The following is a 19,954-nucleotide window of genomic DNA, read 5'->3' as shown; positions in this document are numbered from 1 at the left end:
TACACCAATATTTGAGTTATGTCATTGTTGTGGGAACAGAACTGTGCCGTAACCCAAGGATCCCCTGTAGAGTCCGTAACATATTTTATGTGCTAATTTTTTCTTTTTGCTTTGTAAAATTTGCATGTGTTAACTCCTCCTGGAGCAATAAAGAGCCCAGTTCTAAGGCCTTTTTTCCTAAATACATTGTGGTCCTGTTTTAGGTCATACAGGCTCCAGGACAGATTGATGGATGGGTCCATAGGAGCCTTGAGAAGTATTTCACACAATCCTAATCCTTCAAGGAGTCATGCCAATGTAACCACTCCAGCCCTCACTGATTGCTATCTGCTTTCAACCCATTCAATCTGTACTATACAGACATAAATAGTATAAGAAATGTGTTTGAGTCAAGGCAACTGGCCAAAGTAAATGCTTACTATTTGCCACATGAACAACTGTAATCAATAGTTTCTATTGAAAAACGTATTTATACTCTACCTCATTTAAAAAATTTTGATATCTCTTGCCTGACCTATGGTGGCGCAGTGGGTAAAGCATCGACCTGGAATGCTGAAGTCGCCAGTTCAAAACCCCGGGCTTGCCTGGTCAAGGCACATATGGGAGTTGATGCTTCCTGCTCCTTCTTTCTCTCTCTCTCTCTCTTTTTCTCTCTCTCTCACTCTCTCTCCTCTCTAAAATGAATAAATAAATTAAAATAAAAATAAAAATTTTAATATATCTTATAAAGTACATATATTATGGGAAGACAGAAAATAAAAGGAAATTAGGGTAAAGAAAGAAAAAGGATTAGCCCTGGTTGGGTGGTTCAGTGGATAGAGTATCATCCTGGCATGCTGTAATCGTGGGTCTGATCCCTGGTCAGGGCACATTTGAGAAGCAACCAATGAGTGCACAACTAAGTTAATGCCTCTCTCTCTCAAATGAATAGAAAACTTTAAAGAAGAAAAAATTAAATGGTGAAGATGTACAGAAAACTCATACCATAAAACCATGTAAACTAGCTGCAGACCCACCTCTGACCTTGGAGGCAGCACACAGGGAAACACAGTGAGTGATATGAACCCTTAAGTCTGAAGACATACTTAGACCAGTTGTTCAGGAAAAGCATGGATTCCTGTTGATAAGACGTGAGAAATTTCTCCCATGGGACCTCATAAAGGGTCACTAAGTTAAATACTGAGCACATCCTTAAGCCCATCCCAGAATAGACAGATGGATGGACTGTAGGTAAAGCTGTTTCTATGAACACATTTGGTGAATGTGGAGCTACCACTTCCTAGGCGCAGCTGTAAAAGCCATTCTAATAGAAGCCAGAACAATGGGGGCGCGGAGAACAAGTCCAGGTGTCACTCTCATGACCTGTAGAGGGCTGGGCAATGCCAGCTAAGATGTCTGCCCAGGGCGTGGCCGTAGAAAAACAGCCCCACTGAGGAGGCAAACATGGAGAGCGGTGTTGTCCCTTGTCACCTCTGCACTTGGCTCCTCACCCACCTGTAGGCACAACTGTTCGCATCTTGGGAGGCAACTGACCAAAGGTTGTGACACCAGTGAGGTGCTAGCCCCTGACCACAGAGGCCTGGTGCAGCAAAGATGCCAGATGGCCAATCTGATCCTTGTTTCAACTGAGGCCTGAGGAGGAGGCAGTGAGCGGTAGGAGTGGTGGCTGGGAGAGGCTTTCTCTGCACACAGGTGGTACAATGAGCAGTAAGGAAGCAGAGCGGTGAAGCTGAGTCACCACAAACCATGAGGAAGAGGGAAAGACACAGAAGGAACCAGTCAGTGGGTGCTGCGGGGAGAGGACAGCAGGTGTGCAGTTGTACCTGCACATTCAGGCAGAGCACACAGGTGAGAAGCCCAGCTCCCTCTCGGGCCATGGCCTTAGTCCTGCTGGGGATCCTGGAATCATCCAGTTCCCGCCTCTGCGAGCTGGGCCCTGTCCGAGCTTCTGCCTTTCCAGTAAGTCTGTCATCACTGGAGGTCCCTGGAGGCCTTCGCTGGATCTGAGTCCAGCCCAAACGGATGGGCTGTGTATCCTTCAGGTCGTCTTGCACAAACTCTCAGAACCATGTTTCTGATAGGATTAAACAGCCAGGAAGTGTGCCTGTGTGGAGGTCACTCACCACCATAGGGAAGCAGGCAAGGGGAATCCTCAGAGCAGGACCAAGGATAAGCAGGGCCATCTTTTCAACATGTATATCCTATCTTTCCAATCAGATTGTCATTGGTCCCAAAGCCAGAGGCCATGTGCACAATCTCTTGCCAATATTTGTCCCTTAGCAAGTACAGTGTGTCCATAAAGTCATGGTGCACTTTTGACCAGTCACAGGAAAGCAACAAAAGACGATAGAAATGTGAAATCTGCACCAAATAAAAGGAAAACTCTCCCAGTTTCATATCTATTCAGTGCAGTTTGATGTGGGCTCACGCACAGATTTTTTAGGGCTCCTTAGGTAGCTATCTGTATAGCCTCTACAGCAGGGGTCCCCAAACTTTTTACACAGGGGGCCAGTTCACTGTCCCTCAGACTGTTGGAGGGCCGGACTATAAAAAAACTATGAACAAATCCCCATGCACACTACACATATCTTATTTTAAAGTAAAAAAACAAAATGGGAACGAATACAGTATTTAAAATAGAGAACAAGTAAACTTAAATCAACAAACTGACCAGTATTTCAATGGGAACTATGCTCCTCTCACTGACCACCAATGAAAGAGGTGCCCCTTCCTGGTGTGCGGCGGGGGGGGGGGGATAAATGGCCTCAAGGGGCCGCATGCGGCCCGCAGGCCGTAGTTTGGGGACCCCTGCTCTACAGACTCGTCACTGACTGATGTCCTACCAGAACGGGGTTTCCCCACCAAACTGCCGGTTTCCTTCAACTGCTTATCCCACCGAGTAATGTTATTCCTATGTGGTGGTGCTTCATTATAAATGCGGCGATATTCACATTGCACTTTGGTCACGGATTCAAATTTAGCGAGCCACAGAACACACTGAACTTTCCTCTGTACCGTCCACATCTCGACGGGCATGGCCGTGGGCTGCTCCACTGTATATACACGGTGTTACATCATCATCTGCGCATGCGCACATGCTGCCACATCATCCTACAGAACCTGGGAGGGTTTCCCTTTTATTTGGTGCAGATTTCACATTTCTATCATCTTTTGTTGCTTTCCTGTGACCGGTCAAAAGTGCACCATGACTTTACGGACACACTGTATTTATTCATTTATTGTTATTTAGTAAGTGCCTGGGGAGAAGCTGTGCCCAGCACTATGATGGAGGTAAGGCAGTGATGCCCCCGTACTGGGTTGAACAGCATCTCTCCCCAAAACGCATGTCCACTTGGGATCTTAGATTGTGACCCTATTGAAAATAAGATCTCAGATGTAATTATGCAGTTCAAATGAAGTCATACTGGGTTAAGGTGGGCTCTCACCTACAGGCCAGTGTCCTTATGAGAAGAAGAAACAGACACAGAGACATACACATAGAAGACAGTCACATGAAGACAGGGCAGACATGGGAGGGATGCAGCTACAAGCCAAGGAATGCCAAGCACTGTCAGAAGCTACTGGAAGCCAGGAGAGGAGTGAGGAGGAAGAGACTCCAGAGGAAGTACGGTTGTGCCAACACCTTAATTTTGGACTTCTAGCCACCAGAACTGTGAGAAAACAAATTCTGTGGTTTTAAGCCACCCAGTTCATGTTGTGTTGTTATGGCAGCTCCAGGAAATGAATACACACCCAACCAACACTGGTTTTTCTACCAGTGAGGTAATGGTGTGGCCCTTGCTTTGGTATGTTGAAGAATCGGATGGACGTGAGCTCGGAGATAGACTAGGGCCACCCCAAACAAATGTGCAAGTGAAAAGTCGTCCTCCATATGGGAAATGATGGCAAAAATAAACTAGTAAATGCTACCATTGTCATGTGTAGACATTTTGTGAGAGCTGTGACACGAGAAGGGTGACTGGGACCCCATGGGCCACAGGGCGACTCTGGCTGAGAGAGACCAGGAAGCCAGCCTCCAGAAGACCTCTTCTAGGTGCCAGGTTCTCATTCCTGGCAGGGACAGCACCGTGACAGCTATGGATTGATATGTCTTGCACAGAGAAGCAGGAAACATCTGGATAAATGGGTCAGCATGAAGCCTGGTCCAGAAGTGAAAAGCAGAAGCTGTGGGACGGACAGGCCGGGATGGCAATTGGGTGACAATCACCAGAAGCAAAGGGGAGCCTTCCCTCCCCCTCCAGCCTGGGCAATCGCGGCATTAGCACCCACGGGTGCCAGGCACAGTGCTAGGTACCTTCAATACATTTAATCCTCAGTTACGGCACTTAGAGGTGTCATGAGGGCGGGGAGATGGGCAAGGCGAGGCCATCGGGTCACTAAGATTGTTTACTCAGTCTTATCTTTGTAGCCAACATGACGGTGAGGAAAGTGGGGAAGTAAAATAGAAATAAAATACCTGGGCCTAGCCCACAATAAACTTGCAATAAACAATACTTCCTTCAGTAAATCATATAAATTTGTTCCAGAAAATTAAAATGTTTCATTCAGCCTTCACTATTCAACTCTGGAACGTGTTCCTGGCAAGTCAGGATTTACAAGGACTCTAAATTATACATTAGATTGAAAACAGGGCAAAAGAAGGGAAATAAATTAAACCTCAGTGTTCCACAAAGCAACTTTTCTTTTAGAAATAAAACTTCAAAAGGTTTTTGTGATTAAATTAAACCAAGAACTGAGCCTATACAAGGAGGAAATGTAAATGTCAGAAGAAAAGTCTTCCTAGCTGTGTTAATTATGAATTCATCCACTGAAGTGCCATTTCGTTCCTTCACCTTTAACACCTCATGGCAAAGCTCTGCAAACCTCAGGCAATGCGTCTCAGGACCATTAGACCTGAGTTGTAGTAGTGAAATCGTTAATAAACTCCAAACAGAATCAGCTGAGGAATGTGCAGTGAGGATGGCCCTGTGGCTAGGGAGGGCAGAGAGCCAAGAAACGGAGCGAGCTGATGAGCTGACGGCCACGTGATCTCGGGCGAGTTAGCTTTTCTTTCCACAGACCTGTTGCTGAACCAGAAAGCTGAAAATTCCAATACCTGCTCCTCTATAATTCAACAGAATTATACAAAACTTTCAGGATAAATTAGTTAATGTACAAGATGTAAAGCAAGTTAGTTTTAGCCAAAAAGGAACCATAGAGCAGGGGTCCCCAAACTTTTTACACAGGGGGCCAGTTCACTGTCCCTCAGACCATTGGAGGGCCGGACTATAAAAAAAAACTATGAACAAATCCCTATGCACACTGCACATATCTTATTTTAAAGTAAAAAAAACAAAATGGGAACAAATACAATATTTAAAATAAAGAACAAGTAAATTTAAATCAACAAACTGACCAGTATTTCAATGGGAACTATGCTCCTCTCACTGACCACCAATGAAAGAGGTGCCCCTTCCGGAAGTGCGGCGGGGGCCGGATAAATGGCCTCAGGGGGCCGCATGTAGCCCGCGGGCCGGGCCGTAGTTTGGGGACCCCTGCCATAGAGTGTATGTCGAAGGTGCAATTCTGAGGACTCATGGAGAAAAAAAGATTTTTTGTAATTGGTGTAAAATCTCTAAAATTCTATAAACTGGTTCATCTGATTTGCACACAAGTTGTCTGGTATGAAATTAGTATAGATCGCTGTTTACTCACATTTTAATAATTCTTTTTTCATGACTTCCTCCTCCTTTGTTATACTCAGAATAATAGCTGGGAGTTTCCTGCTCTGTGTAACATTTATTTGATTCAGGCTATAGGATCTCTAATAGGAGTGGCTGACACATGTTCAAAGATAAAAAGGAAATAACCAAAACGTGTCACAAAATGGTTAAACAAATTGCTTCCTTGACTGTCCTTAGCCAAAGAAAAAAAAATTATTACCAAGAACCTGATCTCCTCTCGCTCCCTGTGGTTCATGAACACCCTGCTGAATCATGCATCAGGAGTAAACAGAGAGCACTCTGGAGTCCCAGGAGACAGTAACAACATCACTGCCCAGCAAACCTGTTTCCAAGATGCTGGCCAGAGAAATATCAGGGGGTGGCACATTTTTAAAAATCACAATTTTTGTCCCTAATTAATTTTCATGGTTTGATTCATGACAAGAAAGATAAGAAAGGTCATTTCATCTGCCCAGACCTCAATAAGCAGTATGTTATAACCAGGTAAAAAGGAAAAGGAAAAGGAAAAAGAGAGAGAGAGAAGGAAAGTGTATGAAATGTAATTCTCAGAATGCTTGATCCCTATAAGGTAAACAGATAATAGCTTCCCAAAGTGGTCCACACCCCAATCCCTGGAATCTGAGAGAATGCCAGGGCGCATGCTCATGAATGATTGCAGATGGAATTAGAATCGTTAACCAGCTCACTTTGAGATGGGGAGATTATCATGCACTATCTGGGTGGGTCCAGTGTAATCACAAGAGTCCTTAAAAAGTGGAAGAGTAGCAGAAAGAAGAAAAGATCAGAGTGATGCAATCATTCCAGAACTCATCTCGTTGCTGGCTTTGAAGTGGAGGCGGTGGTCGGCAGCCAAAAAATGTTGGGGTCTGTTTTGTTTTGTTTTAATGGAAAAGACAAGGAGTGGATTGTCTCCTAGAGCCTCCAAACAGGAAGGCCGACACCTTGATTTTAGCCCCTGGTGAGACTGTGCTGTACTTCTGCCCCATGGAACTGTAAGATGATAAATGAGTGCTGTTCTAAGCCACCAAGTTCGTGGTGATTTGTTATGACGACAGAAAATGAATACATCTGCTAAAAGCTAGAGGACTGCGCAGCAAAAGCCAGTTGAACACTACTTATGTTCCAGGCCCAAGCGGTCGGTCGCACAGCTACCAAGGAGGGCTGGCCGGGGGCGCCGGGGACGGGCCTGCTCCGGGCTAACAGCAGCGCGGGACTCGAGATGGCCCAGCTCCCCGCATTGCCGCTCCTGGTATGCTCCTTCAACCGTGTGGCTTCAGGGATGTACAATAGAGGCCTGTCAGCCTCTCTGGCTTCTGTGGTGTAAACGGGCTGAGACTTTCACTTAGGACCCATTTTCAGAGTAATCTTCATGGAGAAAATCTGAGTCAAGAAGGGAAATTGTTTACTATTTCAATAGTGCCATGAGTCAAAATAAATTACTCTTTTAGCAGTCTCCCCTGCCATGGAGATTTGACTGCTGAGTGCTGGGCATTTCCAGAGCACGGGTCAGCCTGGATCACGGGGAATGCAACTCAAGACTCCTGAGAACACCGAGGGGCTGCTTGGAATCTCGTAGCACAGGTTTGCCGATTGATGTAGGCTACTTGCCCCAGAGTCAAATTCCTTTACCGTAAATCATTTCTTTGACTTCACCACAGCATCTCCTACCTTTGTTACATGGAGCCTGCCTCTCACGTGAGTTTCCAACAGCTGCTATGGAGCGTAACATACCGGACATCCAGTGACTGCTGCCAGGTCCACGGCCAGTTCACAGGACTTGATCAAATCCTCCATCATGTCCAAAGCCTGCTGTAGTTCAGCTGAGAATGCGGAATCCCTGGTCCTCTTTGACTTCTCCTGTGGAAACCAAATGCCTTGTTGGAAATCAAAATGTAAACCATCTACCAAGTGAAGAAGGAAAACAGGACAGAGATAAGCAGCCACAGGTCGAACCAACACGAAGCATCTGAGAAGGTGGGGAAGCCTATCTGTCGTCTCCCTGCTCCCAGAGAATGATGGCTGCAGATATTTGCTGGTTCATCATCAACCACACTTCCGTAGATTGTCCTAATGAAGAGTGAAGTTCATAAAACCATGGGCATTATATTCCTCTTAAGAAACACACTGAGCTTTTTTAAAGCATGAAAAAAAAAAACCCTTTAAATTGGCTGTTCCTTTTTTACACATCCATTCCTAGGGCCTATGGAAAAGTGCAATCTGAGTATCATATTCCTACATTTAATGGGAAAGTCTTACTCCCACGGATAAAATTATACTTAAAACCACCCTAGAGGTGACTATTTTTAAAACACCTGTCGAGACAAAGACTGGGCTGCCATGTGGAGGTTGACTAATGATTTACGTGTAAACGCTGCAGTGGTTTCGTTTGCCACTTGGACTCTCCTGCAGCTGTGCCCCTCCTCCCCCCCCCCCCGCCCTCCCGCCTGCACCTGCCTTTAAAGATGCCAGCCAGGCCTGTGCTCCCAAACATAAACACGCAGCGTTACGAGGAAAAGCTAGATCTGCTAAGTCACAACACGGATGTCTCAGTTATTACACTGTAACACTCAGGATGGAATTGGAATGACTGTTTCAGCTTGAAAGGCCTCTGCTTAGGTTCTCAGTATTTTATTCTCCTGCTACTTACATAGCATATGTATGTAATTTAGTAAGTGCAAACAAAAAGATTTTGATTTCTTCCATTTTTTTAAACACATCAGTTTCTACACCAAAGAACAGATTGCTCTTTGCTGCGCCTCCTTGTCCTCGACTGCATGATGTCAGTGAAGCATTGTGTATCGATTTCCTTAATCTCTGCAGAAGTACTGGAGATTAGCATATTTGTTTTTGTTTTGTTTTTTATTTATTAGAGAGAGAGAAGAAAAGAGAGATGGAAGAGAGAACGCGAGAAGCATCAACTCATAGTTGCTTCACTTTAGCTGCTCATTGGTTGCTTCTCGTATTGACAGGGGGACTCAAGGTGAGCCAGTGAGCCGTTACTCAGGCCAGCACCTTGGGCACTCACTGGACGCCACCCGCACAATCTAAAGCCAAATTAGCCACAGCGGTCGCAGAACCAATTCTGGCACACCCTGCCTGCTGGTGGCAAAAAATATCTGACACCTTAGGACTGCGAATCATGTCAGGAACCACTGTAAGCACCTAAATATCACTGCTTATTACTCATTGCTTGTAAATCACTCTTTAATAATTGATCTGCAATGTAACTAACAGTCAATAATGTTCATGTTTCAGTTTCCTGGGTCCACCATCTAAAACTTCCCTTTTTGAAATTGTGGACACTTGTCAAATTGTGAGTCTCTCAGATTACCAACAGGGGACACAATTTCATGTTCATATTACTCATGAGTTGTAGAACACCACGCATCCAGACCCTGAATTCAGCAATCTTGGGCTCAAGCCAGTGACCTTGGGCTTCAAGCCAGTAACCCCACACTCAAGCTGATTGCTGTGGTCAAATCGGCCACCTCAGGGTTTTGAACCAGGGACCAGCATCCACCACTACTGTGCCACCACTGGCCAGGCTGGACACTAGCATTTTTAGGTCAAAGATACAAGTGACAGCGCTGATGAATGGAGCAGAGCACTGTCTCCACTGAACAATTTGCTATGGATTCTTACCTTCTTCCTCACAATAAATATGCTCTAGTCCTGGTGAAAGACAGTAGACCCTCACCTGACTTTATATATATAATATATAACATCATCACATATATAACATCATCAGTAGTGGATTAAAAGTTCTTATACTAGTCATCTTCCTCTTTACCTAACACTTATAACTCAGTTTCTTTTTAGAGACTCAACTGTTTCTATTCTCTTTCCTTCCTAGTTTTATACTGGTACTGTAGGGCTCAGAAAAAGCCTTACAAACATTACTAACCCACTCTAGCTCAGGCTAGCTCCCCTTGCTCCAGACCATAAAGCTATTTCCTGTGTCTTGAGCTTCCAGTATCAAGGGGTCCCCACCACACATCCTGAACTGAGAAGGTATGCAAATGACTGCTAATCTTGAGACACATGTCTTAGGTTTTTCTTGATAAAACCAGAATATTTAATAGGAAATTTAAGAAACTCTATTGCTAAGCCACAGATTTCTTCCTAACTTGGTAGGCCACCATTTCCTCCAAGAGAAACTTGACTGTCTTAGAGACATGCATGCTCACACATAGACACACTCTTGGAGGACAACAGGACATGATGTACACAAATTAGATAAACAAATAAATAAATATAAATCATTCATTCTGCTATGCAGGAAAACCAAAGTAGAGATTTTATCATCTTTACTTCAGTCTTTTATGTATGCATTTTACACATTCTTATTTGTATTGCTGTTAAAACATTTTTATATGAAAGAAAGAAAATGTTACCACTTATCCTGCTACAAATCCCCACTTTGAAATTGCGTTTAATTTTTTGTTTTTTCCTGATTATGAATTATGAAATACATACAATTTTACATAATTTAGACAATAGCAATTTTAAGCAAGGAAAACAAAATTGTCATAAAGCCTCACACCCACGGACAAACAGCATTAACAGTTATATAAAACAATAGTTAGCATCCATTACCTTAGCTGGACCTCCTTCTAGGTCACCTGGGTCTATCTCCAAATCCTCAGGAGACTCAAAGTCCAGCAGGTCCTGCATTAACCCAAAAGCCTTATTGAAGAGCAGAAAGTAGAACACGGACTAAACCTACAGGGCACACAAGCTAGAGACAAATGCTAAATGAAATGAGAATGTGCACGAGTCTGTCTGTCACAAGAGGGAAAGAACGAATGATAGGTTTGGCATAGTATTCTTTCTGCAAATAAAATCATAGTGCACACATTATTTTGTAGCCTGCTTTCTCTCACTCAACAGCATCATAAATGTTTATTTTTCTCATGACATGATATTTTTTTAAAAACATGTTTTAAATTGCAGCAGCAATACATCCTACACATAAATCATAACTGATTAATCTCTACTATTGTTAAATATTTAGGTTTCTCAATTTTTCCTAAAGATAAATTCTTAGAGGTGGAATTGTTAATTTTAAGTTTTGATGCATAATTTTAAGTTCTTTAGAGAAGGACTATGTTCCTGCCAGCCACTTAGAAATCTTGTTTCATGAGCTCCTAGCCTACACTGAGAATTGCCATTTAATCAAAAAGTTTGCCCAATTGAATTAACAGCAATCCTACCTCATTGTTTTTTAGCTTGAATTTCTTAGATAACTGGTGAGCTAGACCTTTCAAAAAAATGTTTGCTACTAACATTTTTTAATTCCTTTGTAAACTGCTTATGTCCTTCTTTCATTTTTTTTATTATTAATTCTTTTTTACATATGAGCTTTGTTAAGGTATATCTGACATATAAAATTGTTAGATATTGAAAGTGTACATCATGATGAGTTGATACATGTAAACATTGTGAAAAGATTCCCAATTCTCCCAATTGCGTTAATTAACACATCCATCACCTCACATATTTATTGTGGGTTTAGTTTTTTTGGGGGGGGTCTACTATCTTAGCAAACTTCAATTATATAATACATTTATCAAATTTCAATAATACGATATAGTCACCATGTTTTGCATTAGGTATTCAGACCTTATTCATCTTACAGCTGAAAATTTGTAACATTTACCGATCTCTCCTCATTAATTATTTTTTTATAATTAATTTTTTAAAAGAAAAATGAATGTTGCTCTTATGATCTGAGTTAGATTATATGAGAAATCAGCATGCCCACCTATTCTACAATATCCTTGCAATAAGCAAAACTTACAGTAAACAAATAATGTACCATTTTGCAAATTATATCTTAATTAAACAAAATCCAGGCAAGAAAAATTCTCTATTTTAAATTTGGTAGTTTCCATCCATCACTTAGCCTGTCTGATAAAATCATGAGCTCAATGAATCCCTAAATGCATCTTTCTTTCTTTCTTTCTTTCTTTCTTTCTTTCTTTCTTTCTTTCTTTCTTTCTTTCTTTCTTTCTTTTTCTTTCTTTCTTTCTTTCTTTTTCTTTCTTTCTTTCTTTCTTTCTTTCTTTCTTTCTTTCTTTCTTTCTCTTTCTTTCTTTCTCCTTCTTTCTTTCCTTCCTTCCTTCTTTCTTCTTTTTAAAAAATATTTTATTTATTCACTTTTAGAGAGCGGGGGGAGAGAGTGAGAGAAGGGGGGAGGAGCAGGAAGCATCAACTCCCATATGTGCCTTGACCAGGCAAGCCCGGGGTTTTGAACCGGTGACCTCGGCGTTCTAGGTTGTTGCTTAATCCACTGTGCTACCACAGGTCAGGCAATGAATCTCTTTCTAGCATATGCAGATAATAATATATTATAATTAACTTGCTTCAACTCATTAGACATTATGTACTCAAAAAACTCTTGGTCATGACTATTAATTTTAATAATGTCTCAGATAAGATAATAAACATTTTATAGATCTCTCTTTTTTTTATTTCTATGAACTCGTTAAGCATGCTGACCATTGGTCACATATCTTGCTGATATATTTTCCCCAAGTTTTCATGTGTCTGTATTTCATGGTATTGTATAATCAATCATTCCTCCCCTTTCTTTTCTACTTAGAAAAGCTCTCTGTAGCAGGATTCCACAGTCCTCTCTAAGCCAACGATGCAGTCAGTCCAGCACCCAGGCTCTTCCCAAGGAGCTGCAGAGTGAGCTCAGTTCCTCAGGATGGAGAACACCACAAGGTCCTTTCTCTGTCCACACTGCTGCCAGCGCCTCAGCTGACGTTTCTGGGCGCCCAGCACGCTTCTCGGTGGGAAAAACTGGGCTGCCCTGAGTAGCCTGCCTTGGTTTTGCACAGATTCCCAAGGATTAGTTTATAGTGATTCTGTCTCGTCTCCTCAGTAAAGCTAACATCTTCTAAGTATTTTTAACATGTATTACCTCATTCAATGCTCCCCAAAAGCATACGAGGAAAGTATTATCACTACTTTCACTCTGCAGGTGAGGAACAGGCTGAGAGCAGTTACATAACCTGCCTGTGTTCACACAGCCGTCAGAGCCTGGTCCACACCCAGGATGTCTAACCCTGGGCTCTGTGTTTCTAATCCCCGTGCCCTGCAGCCCCTGCAAGTGGAACTTACGGTGTCAACAGCACTTCAAAGGGAAAACCTGAGTCCTTCAGTCCCTGATGCAGCCAGGCCAAGGGAGTGAAGACCCCCACTGAGTCCCCCCACTTTCTGGGCCCTGTGGTAAGACTTCATGATTTAGGATGGGACAGTCAGAGACGTATAAGGCCCTGAGTGAGTGCTGTATCAAAAGATGCTCACAAATACCACTCATATTAGAAAGCAGTGAGCCACATTCTCATTCCCAAACTGGAGTGACGTCTCCATATGTAAAACAGCAGCTGCACGTCATGGGCACTTCCTGTGGGTTAGTGCTGAGCAAGCTCTCTCCATGTGTCCTCACTGCTTCTGCCAGCAAGGAGGAGGTTCTGGTATCTCCTTTTACGTATGAGAAAACCCAGGCCTGGGGGTCTAGTAATGCCACAACTGGCAGCAGCAGAGCCTGGCCAGCCCAGGGGGGGACTGCTGGGGTAAAGCTGAAAGGGTAACTTTTTCTGAGGGCAAATATTGGGCCATGAGCTTATCCTCCATGAGCCTCAGTTTCTTCACACTCCAGAGACTGTCTGACACATCTGGTTGTGGGGAGTAAGTACAAAATACACATGGGGAGGTATCTGGTGAACAGTAGCAGTTCATACTTTTATTAAAAGATAGTAGCCATTGGGCAAGAGCTGCTGATCAAGGTTCATTCTAAACGCAACTTGGAGAGGTGGCCCCAACCTTTCCCTGAGCTCACGCCTGGGGAAGCGGCCCTGGCAGTCCCTCCTGGCTTGTCTGGGTGCCTGGGAGTGTCCTGCGGGTGTGAAAGGAGTGTCCTGCCTGGGAGAAAAGAACCACCGAGAATTCTGCAGAGCACAATTCATTCTATTATAATGCTCTTGAGAAAGATGCTAAATCTAAGGATGCAGGCAGATGTGGCAAAAGGAGTGAACACTCCAGTTCTGCCTTCTCCCTTCCACTGTCTTAATGCATGTAAAACAGTGGCCTTGGGGGAAACCACCCCTCCTTCCTGAAGCCCCTTGCCTCATCTGTAAAATGGAGCCATGATCTCTTACATGGAGATATCCTACGAGAACAGAGCCTGGCTGCCTCCCCACCCTCTCAGCTGCCAGCATGTGGCCACAGCCCCCTTTCAAGCGTGGCTCGCAAGGACCCTCCTCCCTTACGCCGGGCTCCTGAGACACTCATGCCTTGGCTGCATGCTGGCCTAGCCTGGCTCTCAGGGCCATTTCAACTCTACAATTCTTTGGTCTAAAGCCTTATTGAGGTGGGCCCCTTTAGACTTGGAAGACATAAAAAGCTCAAATGTTAAATATCTTCATCTTTGGAGGACAAAGTCATGACTCTACACATCTAAGGCAAAGAGCACCATAGTGCATTTGTCTGTTTACCCAACACATAAGAGCCCTGTATCACTGACTTTACCTTCAACAGCATCTGGTATTTTAGAAGTCTCTGGCTTGGTCTTCTAAGATACATAAAAAGAGAGAGATTGTGATCCAATTGGCGCTGGCATACCTTTAAAAAACAAATAGAAACAACACAAAACAAACAACACATAAAACAGAACAAAAGTGACATTTAAATATGAGAAGTGAAATGAGCTTTTCACGGACAAGAGGGGCAGCTGTGTTGACCAGTCTCGTACTGTTACTAAGTTGTTCAGTCCTCCGGGGGCAGCATGTGGAATGAAAGAAAGGGGAAAGGGGACTCCTGGGCTAGTATTTTTACAGGCAACTAGGGAATCAGGGCTGTTTATTTCTTTTAGAAAGCAAGTCCACTAGAAGACAGAGGGGCATTTCAGATCCTTCTGAAAAGGAAGCAGCCTGTCTTTGCGTTTCAGTGTGGTGGGGTCTCCTGAGGCCATTCTGAGTCTGGAGAGTACATGATGGCTTCTTGATATTATTCCAGGGAGCCCCCGTGTCTAGCCTTTTGGACTTAATTCCATTTTAAAACCCTTCCTAGAAGAGGACTCCGGTTTTCTCACCAGGCTTCAGCTGCCGCTCACAGGCCAGCCCACAGATACCCAGGGAAGCCTCAAAACTCCCAACATGTAATTTCACAATTGGAGAGAGACTTGTAATAAACACAAATCTCAAGGCCAAACTCCTCAGCTTAGTTCATACTTTTGATATCTTGAAAAATTTATTTTTATGATTTTCCTCTGTATGGCTCCATCCCACATTTTGCTGTCATATTTTTTACATGACACTCCAAATTGATATCTTTAAAATTTTGATGCACATAAACATTGTCCCGGGAAAACAATCTGTGGGAGACCTGTAATCCCAACCTTACCCCAAAGTAGGCACAGTCCTGACATTCTTGCCATATTGCCCTAGCTCGGGGCAGATTCTTATGATATTTAAAATATATCTGAAGATCTTCTTTCTGTGTGAGAAAAAAAAAATAGAACAAATCAATCAGGTAGTATGTTTCAGGAAGTGGACAGGATAATACAGTTATTCACAGGTTTGACAAGCCCGAGTTTTGCAGTGTGTGAGGCTCTGGGAGGCTCACCCAGTTTCTGTGTGCAGGAGTGCGTGTGTGAGGGGGAGACAAACGGGGGCTGTACGTAGCTGTCAGTACTAAGCACAGGTCTCAGCCAAGTGCAGTGGGAGCAATCACAAGGCTCCAGAAAATAAACAAGTAAATTCATGAACAGGAGTCAGTTTTGATCTGTATCTTTCCTCCTCTGCTCTTTATTCAATGTCTTCACAAAACAGTCCCCCCCCCCAATAGTTGTTCAGTGAGTGATAAAATTAACACCCTGTCCTTATTACCATCATCGCAGAAACCACCATAGAAGGAAAGTGTGGCGGTTTAGACAAAACCACACAGATCTAAATCATGTGGGCAAGACCCAGAGTGGCAGGCTCTGCCTTGGACATCTCTGAGCTGTAGCACAGGATTCGGAGAAGAGCAAGGTACGTGACTCTCAGAGCCAGGCATCCACAGCAATTCCAAGTGCTTGTGTGGCTTTGAGACCGCAGCAGGGACACACATCTGCCAATATCCCAGCTGGAAAAGATACCCCAAGCCAGTGAGGTCCGCTGTGGCTTCATCCGCGCCACCAGGAAGACCTGGTCCATGGGGGCTGTGCTCGCCACAGAAGCCGTGCTGCTCTGGCAGAGGCCTACATGGTTACTTCCTTTCAGATTTCTATGTCCCTATCTTTCCGCCCAAGGCCAATTCTTGATGTCCTTCATGTGGACACGGGCTATTTCCCCGTCACAGCTTCAACTCTGTCTACTCCTAAACACACTGCCACAGCCCTGGCCAGATAGCTGGGTTGGGTAGAGCTTTGTCCTGAAGCACAAAAGTTGTGGGTTTGATTCCTGGTCAGGATACACACAGATCAATGTCTCTCTCTCTCTCTCTCTCTCACTCTCTCTCTCTCAAATCAATAAAGTAAATTTAAAGAAACTAAACACACTGCTGTAGTGAGTGAGTTTCATTTCTGTATCTCTTCCTTTCTGATGGATTTTAAGTGGTCATTTCACTACAAGAACTATAGCAACGGTATTTTGCTTCTCTCTCCAGAAAACATGGCATGCATTTGCACGCACGCATGCACACACACACAACACACACACACACACACTCACACACACACACACACACACATTTAGAAAGAGAAGTGGCCCCTGGGAAATGCTGTTCAGACTGGTTAAGGAACTAGAATAATAATTCAAAGCCTAACAATAATACATTCACGTGAGTGAGTGCTTTTGATGTGCTGGCACTATGCTAAGCACAGTTGTTAAACTCAATGGCTCTCAAAGCATAGTAGCTTGGACATGGGAAACATTCCAGCCATCCAGCAGGCCAGGCTTATAAAACATTACAAATTGATTAAGGCATCTCATTCACAAATAGTGTATCAGAGCACAAAGACAATGGCCTTTAGCACCTAAAAGAATTCAAGGTGTCTCTGCTTTCAACACTCACCACCAAACAACTCTCTTTAGCTGAAGGTGACTTTGGAGGGTGAAATGTCCTCAGCAGTCATCAGCCACCTTCCCCCAAATGTCCCCGTAACAAAGACAGACCTGGTTCCTGGGAGCACGGGGAGCTCAGTCGGCTTTCCTGCTACCTTCAGGAAAGGTACATCACCCCTCGGGTATGTGTCTGCACTTGGAACAACACAGAACACTACAGCCCTTCAAGGACAGAAATATAACTGTTGCCCTTAATTTGCTCTTCAGTCCAAAATTTTTCAGAGAAAGGATGCATACTAACCAGCAGTATATGAAAGTACCCTAATTCCCCTCACTTCCTTATAGAGTAAATCAGGTTAAAAAGGTTACTAGCAAAAACTCAGGTTCACACACTAGTGCTTATGAATTAAGACTGTAGGCTCTAGTGGTGTATGGCCCAGGTTCAGTTCTTGGCTTTGTCAATTCTAAATTATATGGCCTGAGGACATATATACATAAGTTATTTAATCTTCCTACACCTCAAGTTTTCTCATCTGTTAAGTGGGCTCACAGCAGCAATCAACTCTGATGACTTGTGAGATTAAATGAGATGATGTATAGGAACCTCTCAACAAATGCCTGATACATTCAGAGTACCCAACAAATGGTAGGCTATTATCAAAGCACGTTTTACTCTGTAGAACCCTTCTGCATGCATTACCGTCCCTATGTATAAGACACTCCATGTATAAAATGCACCTCAATTTCGGGGCCCGAAATTTGAAAAAAAATTATTACATAAAGTTATTGAACTCAAGTTTTATTCATCATAAAATTCATACAACTCCTTATCACTGTCAGAACTCCCATCCATTAGCTTGTCCTCATCTGTGTCTGATGACGAATGTCTTCAACAATGAGCACAAAAACAAGCACAAAAAAGGGGGCAATGCAAGTAAAAAAATCTATAACAACTGTGTAAGTCGCACCCAGTTCTTAGACTCCAAATTTTTCAAAAAAAAAAAGGTGCATCTTATACATGGGGAAGTACAGTATTTTATTTTATTTCCACAACAACTTTACATATTGTTATTACTAAGCTTGTTGTGAGGAGGAGGAAAGTGAGACTCCAAGGTTTTCTTGAGATCATGTGGCAGCAGCTCAACTTAGATAAGAAGTTCCATTTCCTGAGTTCCATACTAGTGCTCTTTCCACTGAGCGGATGAAACTCAAAGAAAACCACTGACAACTATTCTTTTACATAGAGCTTGGCCTCTGGGGCAGAATCTCCCTGCGTGCTATAGGCTACAGAGTCTGAATAAAACACTTGGCCAGAGCAAAATTTCAAACTTCAGAGCCATGCTTAGTGGAATTCTGCAAATACTACTGAGAAAAAGTAAACTGCTAAAATAAATAAAGGATGACAGGCCCGCCTTGTTGGCTAACAAATGCAAGTCTGTGCACGGCAGCAGTCAGTTCCCTCAAGGATTTGCAAAGATTAGATCGTTGTGGTTCTAAGATAAAAATTCATTACCTGTTTTTTTGTCTCCGACATCATATATCATGTAAGATTACATGCAGAGCTTGTGGTCTGGATTAATGATTTCTAAGATGTCTCCCAATATGGGAGACTATAAATAGCTTTGTATACGTGTAGGAGAGGAATTCTTCTAAGAAAAGATTAGTTAGCAATTCCCTGATGATTTCCTCATAGATGGACAATTTTTATTTGATTACATCCGTTTTTTTCCCACAGAAATTTGGTTCTTTTGTCATTCAAAAATTTAAGTGCCTTTGCAATAATGACATAAGCATTTATAAAGTATTTATTTTTTAATTTTTTTAAATTGATTTTTAGAGAGAGAGAGAGGAGACAGAGAGACAGGACATTGATCTGTTCCCGTATGTGCCTTGACGGGGGATTGAGCTGGCAATTTCCGTGCTTCAGGATGATGCTCTAACCAACTGAGCTGTCCAGTCAGGGCTAAAGTGTTTCTTTTAAAAAAAAAAAATGATTGATTTTAGAGAAAAGAAGGGAGGGAGAGAAACTTTGGTTTGTTGTTGCACTTACTCATGCATTCATTGGTTGATTCTTGTATGTGCTCTGACTGGGGATGGAGCCCACATCCTTCACTCATTGGGGTGATGCTCTAACCAACTGAACTACCTAGCCAGTACCAGCATTTATAAAATATATCTACACTATGAAACTAGATTTCACATCAGTTTGATGAATGCAAAACTGCAAAGTAATGTAAAACATTGATAATTCTGTAAAAAAATTCTAAAATGAAATTAAGCAGGGATGAATACAAAATAGTTTTTAGTGTGGTACGTTGAATTCTAGTCCTTGATGAAAAACCCATGATGGGCTGTTTGGAAAGCCCACACAGGGCCATGGAAGGGGACTTCTAAGCTGGTCAGGAGCTCTGAGGGTTGAAAGCTCTGTTTTTCCATTATGTCAAATACCTTGAAACCTAGGGAATTTTTGTTTGCTGGCTTTCCGTTTTTACAAGTACTGCTCTTAAACTTATCAATCATAATTTGGGTTGTTAATAAACGTTGAAGTTGCTTGCTCTGTTGTCTCAGGATCACAGAAGAAAAACAAAGAAGAGACTGAGAAAAAGGGTTAGCTGGGATAGAGAGAAGAAACGGGAAAGATTCAGAGTGGAGGGCACCAGGAGGCACAGTCCTACGGGCAGGGGAGCCCTCGGTGGGGAAAGGTGCTGAGCAAAACATCTCTCCGGGCCAGCTCCCCCAGCACTGGCGGCCCAGACAGCCTGTTCATTTTCCAGAGCAGGGGTGCAGAAGCCGTGACAGGGAGGAGGGCTCTGCCACTGGAAGGCAGGTAGTCGGAGGTATGTCATTTTAGGACAGGAAGTTCACAATTTGGGTGCTAAACATCAGAGAGGCTGTAGATTTAACATTTTCTAACCACCCTCTATGCTGTAAGAAATAAAATGGAAGTCAGCCCATCTTCAGGGATTTTCAGTTTAACCTCGATAATTCTCGTGCGAGTATTACTACAAGAAGTGAGGAATGTTAGTGTGATTCTGGTCCTAAAAGAGTTAGGTTTGTCATGCAGAGTCATTCAGGATCACCTGCTTTGGGTTACCCTGGGGGCCGGGGAGCAGTCTTATTTCACTGGGCTTCGCAGGAATGCAGGCTTGTGAGGGG

At 43.2% G+C, this 19,954-nt stretch overlaps 1 protein-coding gene across 14 annotated transcripts in view; it reads right to left on the bottom strand.

The window, feature by feature from the left end:
- MCF2L2 (MCF.2 cell line derived transforming sequence-like 2) overlaps positions 1–19,954 on the bottom strand; it is a 261,068-nt gene that overhangs the window by 38,806 nt on the left and 202,308 nt on the right. For all 14 annotated transcript variants that reach the window (XR_010746835.1, XM_066347779.1, XM_066347777.1 and 11 more), the window contains 4 exons: positions 15,156–15,248; positions 14,283–14,375; positions 10,341–10,412; positions 7,476–7,601 (listed from right to left, as the gene is read on the bottom strand). Coding sequence is in view for 13 of the 14 variants with exons in the window: in XM_066347779.1 (XP_066203876.1) it covers positions 7,476–7,601; positions 10,341–10,412; positions 14,283–14,375; positions 15,156–15,248 (384 nt within the window). In the remaining variant the exon portion in view is untranslated. The remainder of the gene's footprint in view (positions 1–7,475; positions 7,602–10,340; positions 10,413–14,282; positions 14,376–15,155; positions 15,249–19,954) is intronic.

The sequence above is a fragment of the Saccopteryx leptura genome, chromosome 8, assembly GCF_036850995.1.
Source record: "Saccopteryx leptura isolate mSacLep1 chromosome 8, mSacLep1_pri_phased_curated, whole genome shotgun sequence".
NCBI lineage: Eukaryota > Metazoa > Chordata > Mammalia > Chiroptera > Emballonuridae > Saccopteryx > Saccopteryx leptura.
This window is presented reverse-complemented; position numbering and strand designations above follow the sequence as displayed.